At 43.7% G+C, this 20,222-nt stretch overlaps 1 protein-coding gene and 1 long non-coding RNA gene across 2 annotated transcripts in view; one reads left to right on the top strand and one right to left on the bottom strand.

The window, feature by feature from the left end:
- RSBN1L (round spermatid basic protein 1 like) overlaps window positions 1-7,022 on the bottom strand; it is a 96,979-nt gene extending 89,957 nt beyond the window's left edge. Inside the window, exon 1 of the mRNA XM_519169.9 lies at window positions 6,377-7,022. Coding sequence (XP_519169.2) covers window positions 6,377-6,962 — 586 coding nt within the window. The 5' untranslated portion in view covers window positions 6,963-7,022. The remainder of the gene's footprint in view (window positions 1-6,376) is intronic.
- Window positions 7,023-7,038: 16 nt separating this feature from the next.
- On the top strand, window positions 7,039-19,573 carry LOC107975855 (uncharacterized). Its single transcript, XR_010158565.1, has 3 exons — window positions 7,039-7,533; window positions 18,094-18,222; window positions 19,173-19,573. It is a non-coding gene; the product is annotated as an uncharacterized LOC107975855 (long non-coding RNA).
- The last annotated feature ends 649 nt before the right edge of the window (window positions 19,574-20,222 follow it).

Here is a 20,222-nt window from a genome sequence, read left to right as displayed (position 1 = left end):
GGAGATACTGTAACTATTACCTGAAATACAATGTATAAAGACAAAAAGCTGATGGTAGAATGGTAAATGCCTTAGCATAATGGGAGAGATAATGACAAACAATCCTCTTTATCCTGCAATACCCCAGAAAAGCTCAGAAATCAGAGGGCGCTAGGAAATAGGGCAGAATACCCACAAACACACACTCCTAAGGAAACAAGAGGTATGGTCCTCAGTAAAACTGAATCAGAGTGGCTCCAAGATGAGGGGTATCCCTCACAGAAAAGAGAAGTGAAATGCTGGTATGAAAACAGGGAGACTAGGTAAAAACTTATGAAATGAATGACAAGACTTGTAGCTTTCTTCCCCCATGAAGCGCTAGAACCCTGTCATACAAACTCATTACCTCTGCCAAGCCCTTCACTATGGACTGAATCATGCCTCCCCAAAATCCATATGTTGAAGCCTTAATGCCCAATGTGACTGTATCTGAAAATAAGGCTTTTCGGAGGTAACTAAGATTAAATGAGGTCAAAGGGCACAGTCCCAATCCAATAAAATTGGTAGCTTTATAAAGAGAAAAGGAAGAGATTTTTCTTTCCATTATAGGAAAAGTCATGTGAGCACACAGGAAGAAGGCAGTCATCTACAGACCAGGAAAAGAGCCCTTACCAGAACCTGGCCATGATGGCATGCTGACCTCAGGCTTCCAGCCACCAGAATTATAAAAAAATTAATTTCTGTTAAGTCACCCATTCTATGGTATTTTATTATAGCAGCCCGAGTGACTAAGACACCCCTCCTCTCTCCATCATTCCACCCACAAAGAGACAGGAAAATTAAAGGACATCTATCTGAAGAAACTGAAAGCCTTCTTGCCCACCACCCAGAGAAAAGAAATGAAGATTAAAAACACAGCAGTCCATTAGTCATTAACCTTGCTCATGATCACAAAGATCTGAACAAAACCTCCAACTAAAAGAAAGCAACCAAAACAAACAGAAATAAGTAAGAAAAAACAAAAATAATAGGAAGAACAGAAGAACACCTCAAAGAAGCTGTAATTAATATCCTTGAAGAGGAAACAGAAAACGTTGCACCCATGAAAAAGGAACAAAATACTATAATACTGAAACAAAGGACAGGAGCTCTTAAAAATTCTTATTAAAGGCTTAAACTTTTCCAGGCGCAGTGGCTCACACCTGTAATACCGGCACTTTGGGAGGCCAAGGCGGGTGGATCATGAGGTCAGGAGTTGGAGACCAGCCTGGCCAACATAGTGAAACCCTATCTCTACTCAAAAGTACAAAAAATTAGCTGGGTGTGGTGGTGTGCGCCTGTAGTCCCAGCTACTCGGGAGGCTGAGGCAGGAGAATCATGCGAACCTGGGAGGCAGAGGTTGCAGGGAGCCAAAATTGCATTGCACTCCAGCCTGGGCGACAGTACAAGACCGTCTCAAAAAAACAAAAGCTAAAACTTTAAAATTCAGTCAAGGCCAGCCACGGTGGCTCACGCCTATAATCCCAGCACTTTGGGAGGCCAAGGCAGACAGACCATCTGAGGCCAGGAGTTCCAGACCATCCTGGCCAACATGGAGGAACCCCATCTCTACTAAAAATACAAAAAATTAGCTGGGCGTGGTGGCGCACACCTGTAATACCAGCTACTTGGGAGGCTGAGGCAGGAGAATTGCTTGAACCCAGGAAGCAGAGACTGCAGTGAGCCAAGATCATGCCACTGCACTCCAGCCTAGGCAACAGAGCAAGACTCCATCTCAAAAAAAAAAAAAAAAGTAAAATTCAGTGAAAGTTCAGAAGGAAGAGTGAGATGTGAAGAAAAACACCAAAGAAAAAAATATATAAATTATAAAATTCAGTGAAAGGATTGAAATTCCCCAGATAGTAGAATAGACAACTTTTTGGAGATCAGACGTCTTAACATCTACTTTGGGAACCAGGCAATAAGGGAACACCACCTTCAAACTTTTGAGGGAAAATTATTTCCAATGCAGAAATCTCTTAACTGCCAGTCAAGTAAAAGGATAAAAATGAAATCCAAAATGAAAATCCAAAATGAAGGAAGAAACCAAAAGGAAGGCATGAGATCCGGAAAAATAAAATTCAACAAAAGTTAAAGAAATTCCCAGAATGTCAACTAAGGAAAGTCCCAAGGTGACAGCTATGCAGCAGGCCTAAAGAGGAAACAACCCAGGCTAAAGCAGTAAGGACAGCTACAGAAGGGATGTCTTGGTTTTTTTTTTATTGTTGTTGTTTTTTTTGTTTGTTTTTTTTTTTTTTTTTGAGCCAGAGTCTTGCTCTGTCGCCCAGGCTGGAGTACAGTGACGCCATCTCAGCTTACTGCAACCTCCGCCTCCCGGGTTCAAGCGATGCCTCAGCCTCCCAGGTAGCTGAGACTATAGGCGCGTGCCGCCACACCCGGCTAATTTTTTGTATTTTTAGTAGAGATGGGGTTTCACCGTGTTGCCCAGGCTAGTGTTGAACTCCTGAGCTCAGGCGATTCGCCAGCTTCAGCCTCCCGAAGTGCTGGGATTACAGGCGTGAGCCACCGCGCCCGGCCCCAGAAGGGATGTCTACAGGAACAAATGGAATGGGTAAGTTTATCTGACAGATTTGCCCATGTGGAAAATTGTACTGAGAAGCATTTTGTGGAGCTACTGGAGGGTACAGAAAGACTCTGCCAGAGAAAACTAAGCAAATGAAAAAAATGAGACATGAAAAACAAAAGGTTACACAAGAAAATAAAATCATAGTAAATTATTCCCTCAGCAGAGACAAATATTTAGTCATATGATAAAAACTCTGAATATGAATTTAACCTAAAATTGTGCAGTAACAATACTGGAGGAGAGTGTAGTTAGAAAAATCTTCAGACACCCATCCCTTTGACATCACTCACATTTATATACCTCAAATTATTTGATTCTAAGAAAAGCTGCTATTTTCATTAGAGTTAAATCCTGCAACTACACTTTCAAGGCAAAAATTCAGTGAAATGCTCTGGTTTTGTCTTGAAATACTTCACAGGGTCATTTTAAGGAAAAAAGTAAGTTAAATACAAAGCAAAAGTACTAACAAAAGTTAGAAGATCTATACAAATTTTGCTGGTTACTGGAGTCAGTGAAGGCACACTGACAGCTAATGAAATATTTGTTGTGGTTTGCCATAAAATAATTCTAAATTTTGGATACCCTTGGTATATGTCCACTTTTACTTTCCACACTTACCAATTCTACAATTTATTCAGTCTTACAGGAATATTGATTAACTCTCCAGTAAATTACCTCCATAAGCACTAAAATCAGGTTATTTTCTGGTTTTAAAAATCTAAAATGTTGGCCAGGCACGGTGGCTCACGCCTGTAATCTCAGCACTTTGGGAGGCCAAGGCAGGCAGATCACAAGGTCAGGAGTTTGAGACCAGCCTGGCCAACATGGTGAAACCCCCTCTCTACTAAAAATACAAAAATTAGCCAGGCGTGTTGGCGAGTGCCTGTAATTCCAGCCACTCGGGAGGCTGAGGCAGGAGAATTGCTTGAACCCGGGTGGCGGAGGTTGCAGTGAGCCGAGATCGCGCCACTGCACTCCAACCTGGCCAACAAGAGCAAGACTCTGTTTCCAAAAAAAAAAAAAAAAAAAAACTAAACTGTTTTGCACTTTTCCTTCTTATAAGAAATTTAACTTTTACTTGGTGAGTCAAGCTATCACGCAAGTCAGCTACAGTACTATGATTAGATGGCCTTAGAGATTGTGAGGCATCAGGCCCTGGTACTAAATGGGGCCATATTAGTATACTTTCATAATTCTCTTGTTCAGCATTCTTAACTTTCATATCTGTCAATGATCCTTCCTCTATCAGCATTCACCCATCTTTCAATTAGTTATAGGGTTAAAAAATTAATAACTATCCTTCAGACTCAAATAACATTTACTAAATACCCTGCTAGGCCCTTTCTTATACATGCTTTCATTTAACCCAAATACGTTCTCTTAGAATGGTCACCAATGTAAAAATAAAGCAGTTCTGACTTAGGACTTTTTAAAAGCCCTACTATTAATAAATACAGGAGCTTAATTGTTTAATCAAATTGGGGTGCAGGCTAGGTCTTTCGAGTGTGTGTGGTTCAGTTTTGTTTTGTTGAGGGAGAATCTCTTCCTTGTTTAGGTGTCTTTATAGCTAATGTCTGGTTCTGACTCAGACTGTTCAATCAGCCAGCTGTGGATAATTGAGGGGTTACTGAACCATGCACAGCCAACTTAGGGCAACACTAAAAAGAGGTATATACCTAAACAAACACTTGGTCACCAATTCACTAAGATTTTTACAAAAAGCACAGAGAAATGATCATTGTATTGCAAATCAGGACTTTCATATTTGCAATTATATCTATAATAAAGGCATATATGTATTCTTGCAATAACCACTTGTTAATACCGCTATTTAAGAATCTTCTTAATTCGTTAAAACAGAACATCAATTCAGTTAAATCCAAACTTTAGAAAGATATAAGTATTCCCCAAATTACGAGGGAAAAATTTTCACCATTAAATTTACCACCAAGACACTGGAAAGGAATCTTTTTCTCTGATAGTTTTTCCTCAACAAGATAGCATTTGTGTCTGAAAAAATGAAAATCTTACAGTAGTGTTAATATCTTGTCACTACTCCAAAAAACCCACATAGGTCATGGGAAAAGATCATTCCCACATCTTAATGTAAAACCTATCACTGTTTATATTCAGGATTAATAATATTAGTGTTAACCCTCAAAAGAAGAAGGATTCTAAATGTAATTGAAAAGACTATAAAAATTCCTCTTTAACAGCCATTTCACTTTAAGGACCATTTGTGTACTCCACATTTTAAGTGAGAATTGTTAAAGAATGCTTACTTATTTCTTCTCAAATATTCCATTACTCCAACTATGTAATACTCATATTCACTTCCTCTTTCAGAGAACTTACAGCAAATGTGCAGTTTACACACCACAAACACTAGTGATGATACCAAGCTGCATATGGACAAACTTCCAGGCACTTATCTCCTAAATTTTACATATAATTGTTAAAACAAAATAGCTTTAAAATACTAACCACCTGGAATTCCTGACTAAAAGTACCAAAATCCCATCCTCAAAACCACTTTCCTAGAAACAACACTCCCAGAAGCTGAAAGATATTTACATTGCCCCAGAGTCCCTGATGGCTATGCTTAGATGTTAAAGCTTTACTACAGGCAAAAAATATCAAGGAAGAAGTGACACTATTGCTACATGCACATGCAGCATGTTTTAAGTTGTGAAAACAAACCATTATAATCCAAACAGAATTTTTCATGATCTGAGCTACTGTTAGATCAGCAATGCTAAAACTGCTTGACATTTCTTTTTCTAAAAAACAAAGAGTTATTTGACAACACTGTGTAGCAGTGCACATTTACAATAAAGATCATGCGCTTTAAGCTTGCGATCACATAAAGATTTGCTTTTCAACTAGTCCGTATGTTGCACTATTGTCAGATCATTGTGTATCCGTAGCTGAAGTGGTGGAAACACCTGAAAAATTATACGACTAGCCTACATTTAAAAACAAAACTGACCCTGTCTGACAAGAACCCTTAAGAATTCGCCTTTTTCTAATGCTCAAACATTCTGCAGCCGCTTGATCTGGCGAAAAATCGTCAAAGCTCCTGGTTTTATCATTTGCTGCAGGGAAAAAAAGAATATGGCTGAAAATTCTTTCAGAAGGGTGGTATTTCAAACAGGACCACCCAAAACACTTAAGAATACGCAGCGGAGAGTAGGGTGCAGGGAGGGTACCTTACGAAACAGCGCACTTCGGGCCCTGCACGCTACCTCATTTCCCTAATAGGGATGAAAAGCTCAGGCCTCTGGTAGCTTCCAGCTGACGCCAGTGCTCTCTCCACACCCCTTTTTTGACAGGATTATCCGGGGTTGAACGCTGTGTCACAAATACGAATTCCCGCGACCACGTCTAAGTGGTCTAACAATCAATCAAGCATCTTTTACAAACCCAAACCCTTCCCCCATCCCGTTCCCTCCATCTCTCTCCCTAGCCAAACAAACCTAGGGGAGTCCTCAAGATGGATTTTCACAAATCCTGCAGCGCACTAACTGAGAGGAAGAAACGATACAGAAAATAAGAGTGTCGGCCATCCCCCTCTCTCTGCAACCGAAATTACAGGCTCCATTTCCTGTCCCCTTGGGAACTGCAAAATCCTCTGCTGAAAACCGGACGCCTCCCAGCCCGTCCAGGCCGGCGCACGCGGCCGCCGCGCTCCCCCTTCCCGGGCCCCGTGGGCGCCAGGGGGCGGCGGGGACCCGCGGCGCCCTCCCCTCCCCCTCCCCGCACGGCACCCACCTCGGGGCAGCGGCTTCACCTCCCCGTTCTCCTCCCGGGAGGCCCCGCCGGCCTCTCGGGCCCCACCGAGACCGTGCCTCCTCCTCTCCTTCTCCCGCTTCTCCTTAGGTCTGCGCGACTTGGCGTTAGCCGAGGCAGCGGCGGCGGCGGCGGGCAGGAGGAGATGGTGAGGCTGAGCGTGCAGCAGCGTAGGAGGGACCAGCAGTTTGCGCGGCACCGGCTGAGACAAGGAAGCGGAGGCTGAGGAGGGAACGGCCGTGCCAGCGGAGAAAGAGAAACTGCTCCGAGAAGAGGACGGGGAGGGAGCAGCAGACAGAGGGGCAAAGCTCCAAGACGCGGGGCTGCCATAGCTCTGAGGCGAAGGTGCTGCCGGCGGCTGCAGCTGCCTGCTGTTCCCGCCGCTGCCCCCTTCTCCGTTCACTCTCCGCGGTGCCTTCTTCTCCTCAGTCCGGACCTTCTTGGCGGACAGAGAACCCGGAGGGTCCCGGGAGGAGAGTTGCAGCTTGCCAAACGGTTCTTTCTCCGAGACGGTGGCGGTGGGGGCCGCGGCAGCGACACAGTGCACGGGGCTCGGCGGTTCCGCCATTTTGCGCTCCTGTTGTATTTACTCTCCTCCGCTAGCCGGCGCGGGGCAGGGGGCGGGCCCTCCGCGAGGGGTAGGGAAGGGGCGGAGCGGCCAGGCCACCAGCCGGCACCTCCATTGGGCAAGCCACGCTGAGGGATCCACCTAAGAGCCAATCAAAGGCACAAACATCAGACGAAGGGGTGGGATCGCCACAGGGACCCTCTTCGGAGGTCAGAGCTCGGCGGGGTGCGGCTAGTGGCGGAGCGCGCTGCGAGGGAGGGCTTTCCACTGTCGCTGGCGTGAACTCGCGTGCCCGGTGGATATCAGGGAAGAACCCCCGCCCCGGACCCCCAGATCTGCTATGGCCGAGGTAGCGATCGTCTCTGCGGCCACGAAGACTGTTTTAACTTGTACCACTTTCCCTTCCATTTTTCCTGGGGTGCCTCTCACCCTGCATCTGCGCGTTCAGGAAGCTGGATTTCGGGAATGCTCAGTTCAGAAGAGAAAAAATTGCCGGGAATCAAGTCCTTCTTTTTGTTAGTCGGTAGTCGATTGATGGGAAGTGTTCAAAATGATTCGATGTGGTGACAAGGTACGTTATTATTGCTAGATCATGTGCTGTAATCCATTGAAGGAGATAACTTCCAGCAAATCTAGAACTTTAGTATTACTTACAAGCTTGAAGGTGAGAGTCTCCCTTTGTTTGGAGACTTTTGAACTGTTGTGACTAGACCCTTAAGATTTTTATTTTATTTATTTATTTATTTATTGGGACGGAGTTTTGCTCTGTTGTCGAGGCTGGAGTGCCGTGGCGCGATCTCGGCTCACCGCAACCTCCGCCTCCCAGATTCAAGCGATTCTCCTGCCTCAGCCTCCCCAGTAACAGGGACTACAGGCGTCCGGCACCATGCTTGGCTAATTTTTGTGTTTATTAGAGACGGGGTTTCACCATGTTGGCCAGGCTGGACTCGAACTCCTGATCTCAGGTGAGCGGCCCACCTCCGCTTCCCAAAGTGCTGGGATTACAGGCGTGAGCCACCATGTGCGGCCTTAAGATTTGAATTTTATAATAATAATTATAGCCGGGCGCGGTGGCTCACACCTGTAATTCCAGCACTTTGGGAGACCGGGGCGGGCGGATCACGAGGTCAGAAGTTCGAGACCAGCCTGACCAACATGGTGAAACCCCGTCTCTACTAAAAATGCAAAAATTAGCTGGGCATGGAGGCGCGCACCTGTAATCCCAGCTACTCGGGAGGCTGGGGCAGGAGAATCGCTTGAACCCAGGAGGCGGAGGTTGCAGTGAGCCGAGATTGCGCCACTGCACTCCAGCCTGGGCGACAGGGCAAGACTCCGTCTCAAATAATAATAATAATAATAATAATATTATTATAATTATAACGTAGACTTGCCAAGAAAAATTCGTTGGCGATTATTTATAGATGTTTGAAAAGCAAGAATTGTTTTTTTAGGTTTCTGTATTTTAGCGTTTAGTAAGCACACTGCGTGTTCGATGTTTTGTAAGCATGTGCTTTGATTTTTGCTTCGAAAATAAGCAATTTGGGGAGATGGGTTTTAGCTTAAAAGATAAGGAATGTGGCCGGGCGCGGTGGCTCATACCTGTAATCCCAGCACTTTGGGTGGCCAAGGCGGGCAGATCACAATATTAGGAGTTCGAGACCAGCCTGGCCAACATAGTGAAACCCTGCCTCTACTAAAAATACATAATTAGCTGGGCGTAGTGGCATGCGCCTGTAGTCCCAGCTACTCTGGAGGCTGAGGCAGAAGAATCCCTTGAATCTGTAAGGCAGAGGTTGCAGTAAGCTGAGTTCGTGCCATTGCACTCCACCCGGGGCGACAGTGCCTATTTATTCATTTTTTTAAGAATATTTTTAAGAATTTTTTTTTTTTCGGCCAAGAGTGGTGGGTGGCTCACGCATGTAATCCCAAGACTTTAGGAGGCGGTGATGGGTGGATCACCTGAGGTCAGGAGTTTGAAACCAGCCTGACCGACATGGTGCAACCCCGTCTCTACTAAAAATACAAAAAAAATTAGCCAGGCGTGGTGGTGCGTGCTTGTAGTCCCAGCTCCTCCGGAGGCTAAGACAAAAGAATCGCTTGACCGCTGGAGGTGGAGGTTGCAGTGAGCTGAGATCGTGCCACTGCACTCCAGCCTGGGTGACAGAGTGAGACTCCATCTCAAAAAAAAAAAAAGAATGTTTTGGAGTCAAATTTAATATTGGTTTATGGACTTATTTTTATGTGCCTCAAATTTTTTAAAGTAATAACAGTATTTAATATGTAACATGAAAACTTTCTAAGTGGAATTGACTGGCAGCAGATGTCTTCAAGAAAATTAGCATTGGTGGGAGAGTGGACTGAGTGGATTAGGCTGGAAATCATCTGCTAACGCACTAGTTTCGTGACCTTAGTCAGGCTGCTTCACTTGTTAGGACCTCCGTTTTCTTACCTGTTGAGTTAGCATATTTGATTACGTGATCACTAAGGTCCCTTCCACACTCAACTTATGCCATATTCAAGAAGCTTTTCAAAATCACACCGAAACCATTACAATTGAATTCATTTTTTAATTGTTGGCCCTCCTGATCTAGAAAAGTGTCTCTAACATACATTAATGTAGTGCCTGGAAACTTGCACCACTCATTCTCTGATCTCTAGCACACAGGTCTGGAAAATCGGACTTCTTAAGAGCCCAGTTAAACTACACCCTTGCCTGCATGAATTTGTTACTCCTTGCATTACATTATACTTTCATGCACTGTTATTAGGCCTGGCACTTAATTTGTAGAGCCTAAGCAAGAGTGTGGCTATGGAGGTCCACACACCATCTGTCTAAATATTTAAAAAATAAATCGAGATAACAAACTATTATATAAAATACATTCTATTCTACTACCTTGACAGATCCACTTTCATATGATCTGGAAGTCCATGTTTGAATTTAGAGTTCTCAGAGTCCCCACACTGACCCCATTCTCCTCCCATCCCCAAGTTCACCTGCCACACGGAAAGGCCGTACATGCACCCAACATGTCCAGGTGTATGTCCACATCCCCCTACTCCGCAAATGGTGATGTACAATCGGCAGCTCACTCTGCCCTCAGATCTAGCCAGTCTAAAAGAGGAGGGCAGGCTCCAGGCAGACATGGCCCCTGACCTCATGGGCTCCTTGTTCTTTACAGCAAGAGGAGGGCCAAGTAAACAGAGGCCCCTTACCCAGATCTAAAGACAGGACTTGTCTGTTATTAAAACATGCGCAACTATCTCTTTTCTGTGCTGTGTAATTAGCCATTCCCTTTCAACTAGATTATTCTTGTCAACACTTAACTGGCAGAGGTTTTCTACCACTATCACCAATTTCTTTTAGCATAATCTCTTTATAATCTCATATAGGTTTTCCATTCTACAGCTAGAAAGCTCTTTTCAAAACCTTGGCCGGATACAGTGGCTCATGCCTGTAATCCCAGCACTTTGGGAGGCCGAGGCAGGCAGATCACCTGAGGTCAGGAGTTTGAGACCAGCCTAGCCAACATGGTGAAACTTTGTCTCTACTAAAAATACAAAAATTAGCTGGGCATGGTGGCACGTCCTTGTAGTCCAGCTACTCGGGAGGCTGTGGTAGAGAATCGCTTGAATCTGGGAGACGGAGGTTGCAGCGAGCCAAGATCACGCCGCTGCACTCCAGCCTGGGTGACAGAATGAGACTCTGTCTCAAAAAAAAAAAAAAAAAAAAAACGAAAACGAGAAAACCTGGATCTGCCCATCTCTCTTGCCTTGGTTCAGACCTGAAGTCAATGGCTTTCATTGCTCTCGGGACAAAAAACAAAATACTTAATGTGTCCTGTAAGACCTTTCATGAACTATCCCCTTCTTCTATTTCAAACTAAAAGGTCTTTAATCTCCAGAACCCACCATGTTGTCTTTCAACATAGAAACATTGCATATGTGATTCTCTCTACTTGACGTGCTTTTTCCTTTGGCTGTTGCCTATGTGATGATTTGGATAATGAACATAAGGGAGGCAGATATCATGAATACCTTCTATATTTCTAACCAGCAAAACTTGGCAGTGGTACCATTCCCTGAGCCAAGAAACAGTGGAAGAGTGACAAGTTTCAGGTACTCTTGGACCTTGGACCTGTTGAACGCGACGTGCCTTTTCTCATCTCCATTCCTTTTTGCTTTTCGGTCGTTGGTGTTGTTGACTCACTGGTTATCTCTTGCTTCCTTTTCCATTTCATTCTCTGTAACAGCTCTACCGAAAGCATACTACCCTACCTACCCTACACCCTGCTTCTCCACCTTTTTTTTTTTCTTTTTTCTTTTTTTTTTTTTGAGGTCGGGTCTCAGCTCTATCACCCAGGCTACAGTGCAGTGGCAGCTTTACAGCTCGCTGCAGCCTTGACCTCCTGGGCTCAAGCATTCCCCCCACCTCAGCCTCCCGAGTAGCTGGGACTAAGGCATGCGCCACCATACCTAGCTAATTTTTGTATTTTTGTAGAGACAGGGTTTCGCCATGTTGTTGCCCAGGCTGGTCGAGAACTCCTGGGCTCAAACACTCTGACCACCACGGTCTCCCAAAGTGCTGGGATTACAGACATGAGCCAAAATAGCCAGCCAAAACTGGGTCTTTTATAAAGAACAGAAATTTATTTTGTCACAATTCTACGGGCTGGGAGCCCAAGATCACGGCACTGGCAGGTTCATTTGTTTGATATGGGCCACATCCTCCTGAGGGGAGGAACATATTGGCCTCACATGGTAGAAGGCAGCAGGCTGAAGGCTTCATGAGGCCTCTTTTATCTTATTTATTTTGAGACAGAATCTTTTTTTTTTTTTTTTTTTTTGAGACGGAATCTGTCTCTGTCACCCAGGCTGGAGTGCAGTGGTGCGATCTCAGCTCACTGCAAGCTCCGCCTCCCGGGTTCACGCCATTCTCCTGCCTCAGCCTCCCGAGTAGCTGGGACTACAGGCGCCCGCCACTACGCCCGGCTAATTTTTGTATTTTTAGTAGAGACAGGGTTTCACCATGTTAGCCAGGATGGTCTCGATCTCCTGACCTCGTGATCCGCCCACCTCGGCCTCCCAAAGTGCTGGGATTACAGGCGTGAGCCACCACGCCCGGCCTGACAGAATCTTGTTGTGTCGCCCAGGCTGGAGTGCAGTGGCGCAACTGCAGCCTCGACCTCCTGGACTAAAGTGATCCTACCACCTCAGCCTCCCAGGTAGCTAGGACTTCAGACACTCGCCATAACTCCCAGCTAATTTTTGCTTATGTTTTGTAGAGATGGGGCCTCACTGTGTTACCCAGGCTGGTCACAAACTCCTGGGCTCAAGCGATCCACTTGCCCATGAAACCTCTTGTAATCCCATAAACCTCATTCACAAAAGAGCAACCCTTCTGGCCTAAACACGTCTTAAAGGCCCCACATCTTAATACCATTACATTGGCCATTAAGTTTCAACACCTGAATTTTGGAGGGGACACATTGAAACCATAGCAATGGGTAAAAAATAATAAGTCAGAGTCAGGTTGAATGTGAGATAACAGGAAGTAGAGGGAACTATAGAAAACTGGGAATATGATGTGTTTTCTACAATATACATTTGTGTTTCTCAGCTCTCGCTGCTCGTTCCCTTATGGAAATAGTGGTCCTACTTGCTAAATATATAGATTTTTTAATGGGAAGTTTCCTAAAACACCATGCAAGCCAAACAAACATCTGTGAGTCAGTTATAACCCACAGACTAGCAGGCTGACTTCTGATCTAGAAAGGAGTAGCTTCGTTTTGTTAAGATCGTTTTGAGAGTTTTGTTTATTTTAATTCACAACCCTGTCTTTGTCCGTTGCTGGAATAGATGCTAATCGAATATATTCAAACTTCCTGCCATAACGAATGTGTGTTAGCAGTGCTTTGAGCTGTCCTCTGTACAACCTAGAATCTGGTTTCTCTGCACGTGACATCCTTCTGCCTTTCTGAGCTGAACTGTATTTTCACTCTGCACATGTACTATCCCTCTGGCCTTGTCCAGGTTCCTGATCCCCTTGTATAAAGAAAGCAGTTATTTGACCCTTGTACTTTATGCAGCCATGTACTAACCTTAAAGACATTTCTGGCCAGGTGCGGTGGCTCACGCCTGTAATCCCAGCACTTTGGAAGGCCAAGGCAGGTAGATCATAAGGTCAGGAGTTTGAGACCAGCCTGGCCAACAAGGTGAAACCTCATCTCTCCTAAAAATATGAAAAAATTAGCCAGGCATGGTGGCACGCACCTGTAGTCCCAACTACTCCGGAGGCTGAGGCAGGAGAATCGCTTGAACCTGGGAGGCGGAGGTTACAGCCAGGCAAGACTGTGCCATTGCACTCTAGCCTGGGTGACAGGGTGAGATTCCGTCTCAAAACAAACAAACAAAAAAGGACATTTCTTCTGTCCTTATGGCATAGATATCTCAAAGCTCTACCTCCACCACATTGACCTGCTCATCTTTTTTTTTTTTTTTTTTTTTTTTTTTTGAGACAGAATTTCACTCTTGTTGCCCAGGCTGGAGTGCGATGGCACGATCTCGGCTCACTGCAACCTCTGCCTCCCGGGTTCAACTGATTCTCCTGTGTCAGCCTCCCAAGTAGCTGGGATTACAGGCATGCGCCACCACACTCAGCTAATTTTTTGTATTTTTAGTAGAGACGGTGCTTCTCCATGTTGGTCAGTCAGGCTGGTCTCGAACTCCCGACCTCAGGTGATCTGCCCGCCTTGGCCTCCCAAAGTACTGGGATTACAGGCATGAGCCACCATGCCCAGCCGACCTGCTCATCTTTATGTGTCTTTCTCATTTGAATCAATCAATCACTGGCCAGTTATAAAGGCTGGTACTCTGCTTTCAGAAAACCTGAAACCTTTAAACTTTCATGCTGTCAGTTCCAGTGTAGTCCATACTCTAGTACAGGGGCCAGCAAACTTTTTCTGTAAACAGACGTATAGTAAATATTTTAGGCTTTGCAGACCTAAAATATTTGTAAATATTTTAGGCTTTGTGGTCTCTGTGGCAGCTGCTGCTCATAGCACAAAAGCAGCCATAGACAAGATATAAAGGAATGGGCATGGCTGTGTTCCAAAACAACTTTATGGAAACAGGAGGCAGGATGGGTTTGGCCTGTAGGTCATAGTTTGCTGGCTCCTATGAATTTTGTTTTTTGTTTTTTGTTTTTTTTTTGAGATGGAGTCTCACTCTGTCACCCAGGCTGGAGTGCAGTGGTGCAGTCTCAGCTCACTGCAACCTCCGCCTCCTGGGTTCAAGCAATTCTCCTGCCTCAGCCTCCCAAGTAGCTGGGATTACAGGCACCCGCCACCACGCCCGGCTAATTTTTGTATTCAATAAATTGTTTTTCAGGCTAGGTGCAGTGGCTCACTCCTGTAATCCCAGCACTTTGGGAGGCTGAGGTGGGCAGACTGCCTGAGGTCAGGAGTTCGAGACCAGCCTGGCTAACATAGTGAAACCCCATCTCTACTAAAAATACAAAAAATTAGCCAGGTGTGGTGGTGTGCACCTGTAATCCCTGCTACTTGGGAGGCTGAGGCAGGGGAATCACATGAACCTGGGAGGTGGAGATTGCATTGAGCTATTGCACTCCAGCCTGGGTGACAGTGTGAGACTCCACCTCAAAAATAAATAAATAAATAAATTTTTTTTTGTTAATGGCTCCCCAATTTATATCTCTAAACCTGACTGCTCCTCTGTGTTTGTGATCTAACTACTCCACATCTTCCACAGATATGTCAGCACTTAAAACTCAGCATATCTATGACAGAGACTGCTCATTTCCTGCCAAGTATCTGTTTCTCCCTTCTCCCTTATTACCTGATCCCTTAATTCATTGAGATTGCAAAGTATCTAGCTAAGAAAAAAAAAAAGTTACTTGCCCTTCTTTCTCTTAGGGATAGCAGTGAGATGTCAGGGAAAGTCTTTGGGTGAGGTTTTCAGGGAAGCTCCTGGGTGAAGAGGAGAGGAAACCCCTTTCTCTCTTTCCTGAAATTTGGAGAAGGCGATGTGGGGCAGTAATTATGAAGATTGTAAGCTTTCAGCTCATATTTTGCTTATTCAACATTTCAGGTAATTCAGGTAAATTGAATTCTCAACTCTTTATTTTTCTGAGACCAAGTCTCACTCTGTTGCCCAGGCTAGAATGCAGTGGCGTGATTTCAGCTCACTGCAGCCTCTGCCTTCTGAGTTCAAGCAATTCTCCCACCTCAGCCTCCCAAGTAGCTGGGATTACAGGCATGCACCACCACGCCCAGCTAATTTTTGTATTTTTAGTACAGACGGGGTTTCACCATGTTGGCCAGTCTGGTCTCAAACTCCTGGCCTCAAGTGATCCACCCACTTCAGCCTCCCAGAGTACTGGAATTACAGGCGTCAGCCACCATGCCCAGCCAAATTCTCACCTCTTAACCAGAAAATTGTCTCACAACAAATATAGCCTAACCACTTGCTCAACCACAGTCTTCTTTCCAGTTTGAATGTGTACTTAAGGAGAGCAAACTGGGGGAAAATAAAGTTGAAAATTGTAGTAGAGGGATCAGCCACTGCTTAAAGGCTTCACTGAAGAGCCATTAGCAGCCACACAGCAGGAAGCAAAAGGTAGAGAGAGTAAAAGGGGCCAAATAGAGTAAATAGAAACTATCCATAAATGTCTCTCCTGGGGTTAATTATGCTGCCAGAATTTTCATATGGAAGAACATCAGCTCATTTTGATACTTATTTTAAGAAAGGGATAGGAGGCCTATAAAATGTGTATCAGGAGCCTTATTCAATAATATAAATCTCTGAAAAGAAAAGCTTAAGTTTTGTGGTTGTTTAAAAAAAAAAAAAGGTTTGTGGTTCCAGTCAATTCTCCAGGAAGAGGAAGCTATTTTAGGTAAGAACTGGTAGGTAGAGAGTAAAGTGTATTTATCCACACCTTGAAGCCTAGGTCTGGCAAAGAAATGTAAGGAAAAATGATAGACTCATAGAATGTCTGAATTGCAAATGCAGCCCTGTACGTAATTTGTTAATTTTCTTTACTATCCTTTACTTTCTTTTTGAACAGTGAATAACCTCCAGAATAACCATTCTTGGCTTCATAGTTTGAGCCACACTGTCAGACCACTTGTGGTTAAGAGGATAGTGTTTACTGAGTGCCTTGTGTATCTCTTATGTTTGTGGGTGTTATGCATCATCCCAGTTCTACAAAGCTTTCCAAGGCATTTTTCAAAACTGAGCTGGAATTTCATGTTTATTCTGACTCTACACCAGTTTTCTTTCTAATATATCCTATTTTGCAAGAGGAAGCAGAAGTCTAAAGCATCAAAATGTTAAATCCAGACATTGGTCAGGCCTCTTTAGAAGTTTAAGTTAATTTAAGTTTTATGTTTAGAAAATAGGCATTCAAAAAAGATGCAGTGTTTCTTAGAGTGCTGGTAGATTCCAGTGCTTTTATCTCATAGAAAAGAACAGGTTTGAATGTGTCCCCGAAAGTTGTGTGTCCCCCAGAGTTCATGGGTTAGAAACTTAATCTCTAATGCAACAGTGTTCAGAGGTGGGACCTTTAAGAGGTGATTAGGTTATGAGGGCTCCGCCCTCATGAAAGGATTAATGCCATTATCCAGGAGTAGATTAGTTTTTACAGGATCGGGTTCCTGATAACTGATAACCCACAGTTAGAAGAGTGCAGTTTTGTACAAATACTGCACATGCCAGTAGAGCCAACAAAGTACAAAACTATGACTGTCACAAAGTTATTTCATAATTTTAATTTTGCAGATTCTGCTTTGAAAAGCTTGTCTGTATGATTTATGTGCCTTGAGGTAACAATATGATGCTATCCTAATATATATTTTGCCTCAGATTCAAGTGCTGGCTCTTCTTGATTCCCCTTAAATTAATAACTACTTCTATACCATTAGTTTGAAAATAGATGAATAATTAAAACAGCTAAAGACCCATCAAGGAAATAACCTCTCTTTTTTTTTTTTTTTTTTTAAATTGAGGCGGAGTCTTGCTCTGACGCCCAGGCTGGAGTGCAATGGCACTATCTCGGCTCATTGCAAGCTCCGCCTCCTGGGTTCACGCCATTCTCCTGCCTCAGCCTCCCCAGTAGCTGGGACTACAGGCACCCGCTGCCGCGCTCGGCTAATTTTTTTTGTATTTTTAGTAGAGACGGGGTTTCACCGTGTTAGCCAGGATGGTCTCGATCTCATGACTTCATGATCCACCCGCCTCGGCCTCCCAAAGTGCTGGGATTACAGGAATGAGCCACCGCGCCCGGCCTAACCACTCTTTTATTTAACTTTTAAAGCTAACCCAATAAGTCTACTTTTTCTTATTTTCCACATATATTAAGTGTTTAGTCAGTAAATACTTAACACCTACCTGTTGCCAGGCACTAGGCTAAGTGCTAGAATATAGCAAGAGATATGGCAGACATGGTCTCTGTCCTCATGGAGTTAACTTTAATCACAAGATCTGTTTCCAAATAATCTGTTGTTTAAGACTGTGTTGTTGGGGTGAGGTGGGAGGGATAGCATTGGGAGATATACCTAATGCTAAATGACAAGTTAATGGGTGCAGCACACCAAGATGGCACATGTATACATATGTAACAAACCTGCACATTTTGCACATGTACCCTAAAACTTAAAGTATAATAAAAAAAAAAAAGACTGTGTTGCTCTGTTGTTCAAGACTGTGATCCTATTTATTACTGATGACAGTCAAACAGTATTAAGTATCTACAATGGGCCCAGCACTGTGTGACAATGTAATTAATAATATAATGAGATTAGTAAGCAAAGAACATGGGGAAAGACTTTCTAGGCTGAGGAACAAGCATTTGGAAAGAGATGAGAGTAATGACACATTCAATGTGGTATTGTTTATGAGAAGTTCATTGTGGTTCAAGGATAAGGGACACGAAGTGCCGTAAAAGGAGAGGGCTCTCTAAAATGGGTGAGAGCCAGATTGTGTAAAGTGTTGCTCTTGACTGCCTTGGCATGCTGAGGAGTCAGTAAATACCTTTTGTTAACTTAAGGGCTTTAATGAGGAAGAGTGAAAAATGTTTACGTAACAATTTTCACTTCCTGCTCATTCCTCACAGGCTTCACCAGGTACTGCCTTCTAACTTGAGTTGGCCATTTCCACATGTCAGATAGGACCAACTTGCCTTTTAACTACCCGTGTGATACTTAAACACTGTTGCCGGTATCACAGCTTTTCTTCAAAACAGGTAATATTAGGGACACTTGATATTTGGGGATTAGATTTACCTTTGCTGTTACTAAATAATTGTTAGAATTTTAAATGTCATATTCATTTTACTCAACTAATCTCTTTAGCTTTCCTATTTATATTCCTACTTATGATTACGTGTAATTCTCATCTGAAGGATTAAAATATTTTGAAAGTAAGACAGTAAAATTGTGAAATACTTTGGTATTGGTTACAAAACAGTACTTAGGTACCTTCTTCCTGATTTTTCTGTATTTTTAAAAAATAAGGCCAGGCACAGTGGCAAATGCTTATATTCCCAACTGCCCAGTAAGCTGAAGCAAGAGAATTGCTTGAGCCCAACCTGGGCAACATAGTGAAACCCCAGTCACCAATTAAAAACAAACAAACAAAAAGAGTATATTTTTTGAAGATATTTTACCACATATACAGAAGCAAACAAAGAGGGGAAGGAATTGTTTAAAATAATGTTAAGCTAAATAAAGTCAAAGAAAATTTAAGTAATAGTTAATAGTTATTGTTATAGAAGACATCAAGTTACTACCCCGTTCTCAAAAAGGAAAATCTGCAAGTAGACTGTAGTGCTAGAGTAAGCTTTTCCTTAATTTCGGAAAGCCTGTATTAAGCATTTACTTTATGCCAAACTCCATTTTAGGGACTGGAAATATAAAATAAATAAAACACAGTCCCTGCTCTCAGTGGACTTGTTGTCTAGGGAATGTTAAGTAGAACCACCTGAAATTGCATTGTTTTTGTAAGCCAGCTATCGGTTCCACCTGACATTATATGTGGAAACAGAAATTTGCAATAATAAAGATATGACCACGGTGCTACGGGGCACTGACAAAACGCTTCATGCTGCCCAGGGCAGTCAGTGAAGGCTCCCCAGGGGAGATGACGTTTGAGCCGAGTTTCAGAAGATGATTGGAGTTTACCACGTGTTCACAGGAAGCAACGAGAATGAGGGCATTCCAGTAGCAGGAGACAGCATGCATAGAGATGCTGATGAAGAAAGAGCCTAGCGCACGTGGGAAACTGCAAAAGTTCAGACTGGTTGGAATGCTGGAAATGTTGTGAATGACAGGAGATGAGGCTGGTGAGAAAACAGAGGTCAGATTGTGGAAGGCTGTCAGGCCAAAGACTTTGATTTTATTCTTGAGATTGATGAGATGTGTGTAATCCAGGAGTGTGCAAAACAATCTGTAAGGGTTCAGAAAACATACTGCTTCTATATATAGTTACCTTTGTCTTAACTTGAAAATTTCAAATTGTGTAGGAGTTACAATGTGTGTAATTGTTATTATAGTACTGGATCCAAATAATTTATAAATAAATAAATATAGACATAATATGGTGTATTACAGGTTAAATTGTGTACCTCAAAAATTCATGTTTAAGTTCTAACCCTCATTATCTCAAACTGTGACCTTATTTGGAAATACTATCATTGCAGATGCAATAGTTAATGAGGTCAAGTTAAGAAGCAATAGGAGGCCAGGCATGGTGGCTCACACCTGTAATCGCAGCATTCTGGGGAGGCCAAGGTGGGTGGATCACCTGAGGTCAGGAGGTCAAGAGCAACCTGGGCAACATGGTGAAACTCCGTCTCTACTAAAAATACACAAATTAGGCTGGGCTTGATGTCTCACACCTGTAATCCCAGCACTTTGGGAGGCCAAGGCGGGCGGATCACCTGAGGTCAGGAGTTCGAGACCAGCCTGGCCAACATAGTGAAACCCCATCTCTACTAAAAATACAAAAATTATTTTGTATTTTGGTGGTGGACACCTGTAAGTAATCCCAGCTACTCGGGAGGGTGAGGCAGGAGAATCGCTTAAACCTGGGAGGTGGAGTTTGCAGTGAACCAAGATCACACCACTGCACTCCAGCTTAGGAGACAGAGCTAGACTCTGTCTCAAACAAACAAGCAAACAAACAAAAGAAAGAAAAAAAGAAGGAGCGAAAAGGTGGGCCCCCAATCCCTAATCCAGTATGACT

Source organism: Pan troglodytes, chromosome 6, assembly GCF_028858775.2.
Source record: "Pan troglodytes isolate AG18354 chromosome 6, NHGRI_mPanTro3-v2.0_pri, whole genome shotgun sequence".
In the NCBI taxonomy this organism is placed as follows: domain Eukaryota; kingdom Metazoa; phylum Chordata; class Mammalia; order Primates; family Hominidae; genus Pan; species Pan troglodytes.
Note: the sequence above shows the minus strand (reverse complement) of the source record. Positions and strands in the feature narration are given on the sequence as shown.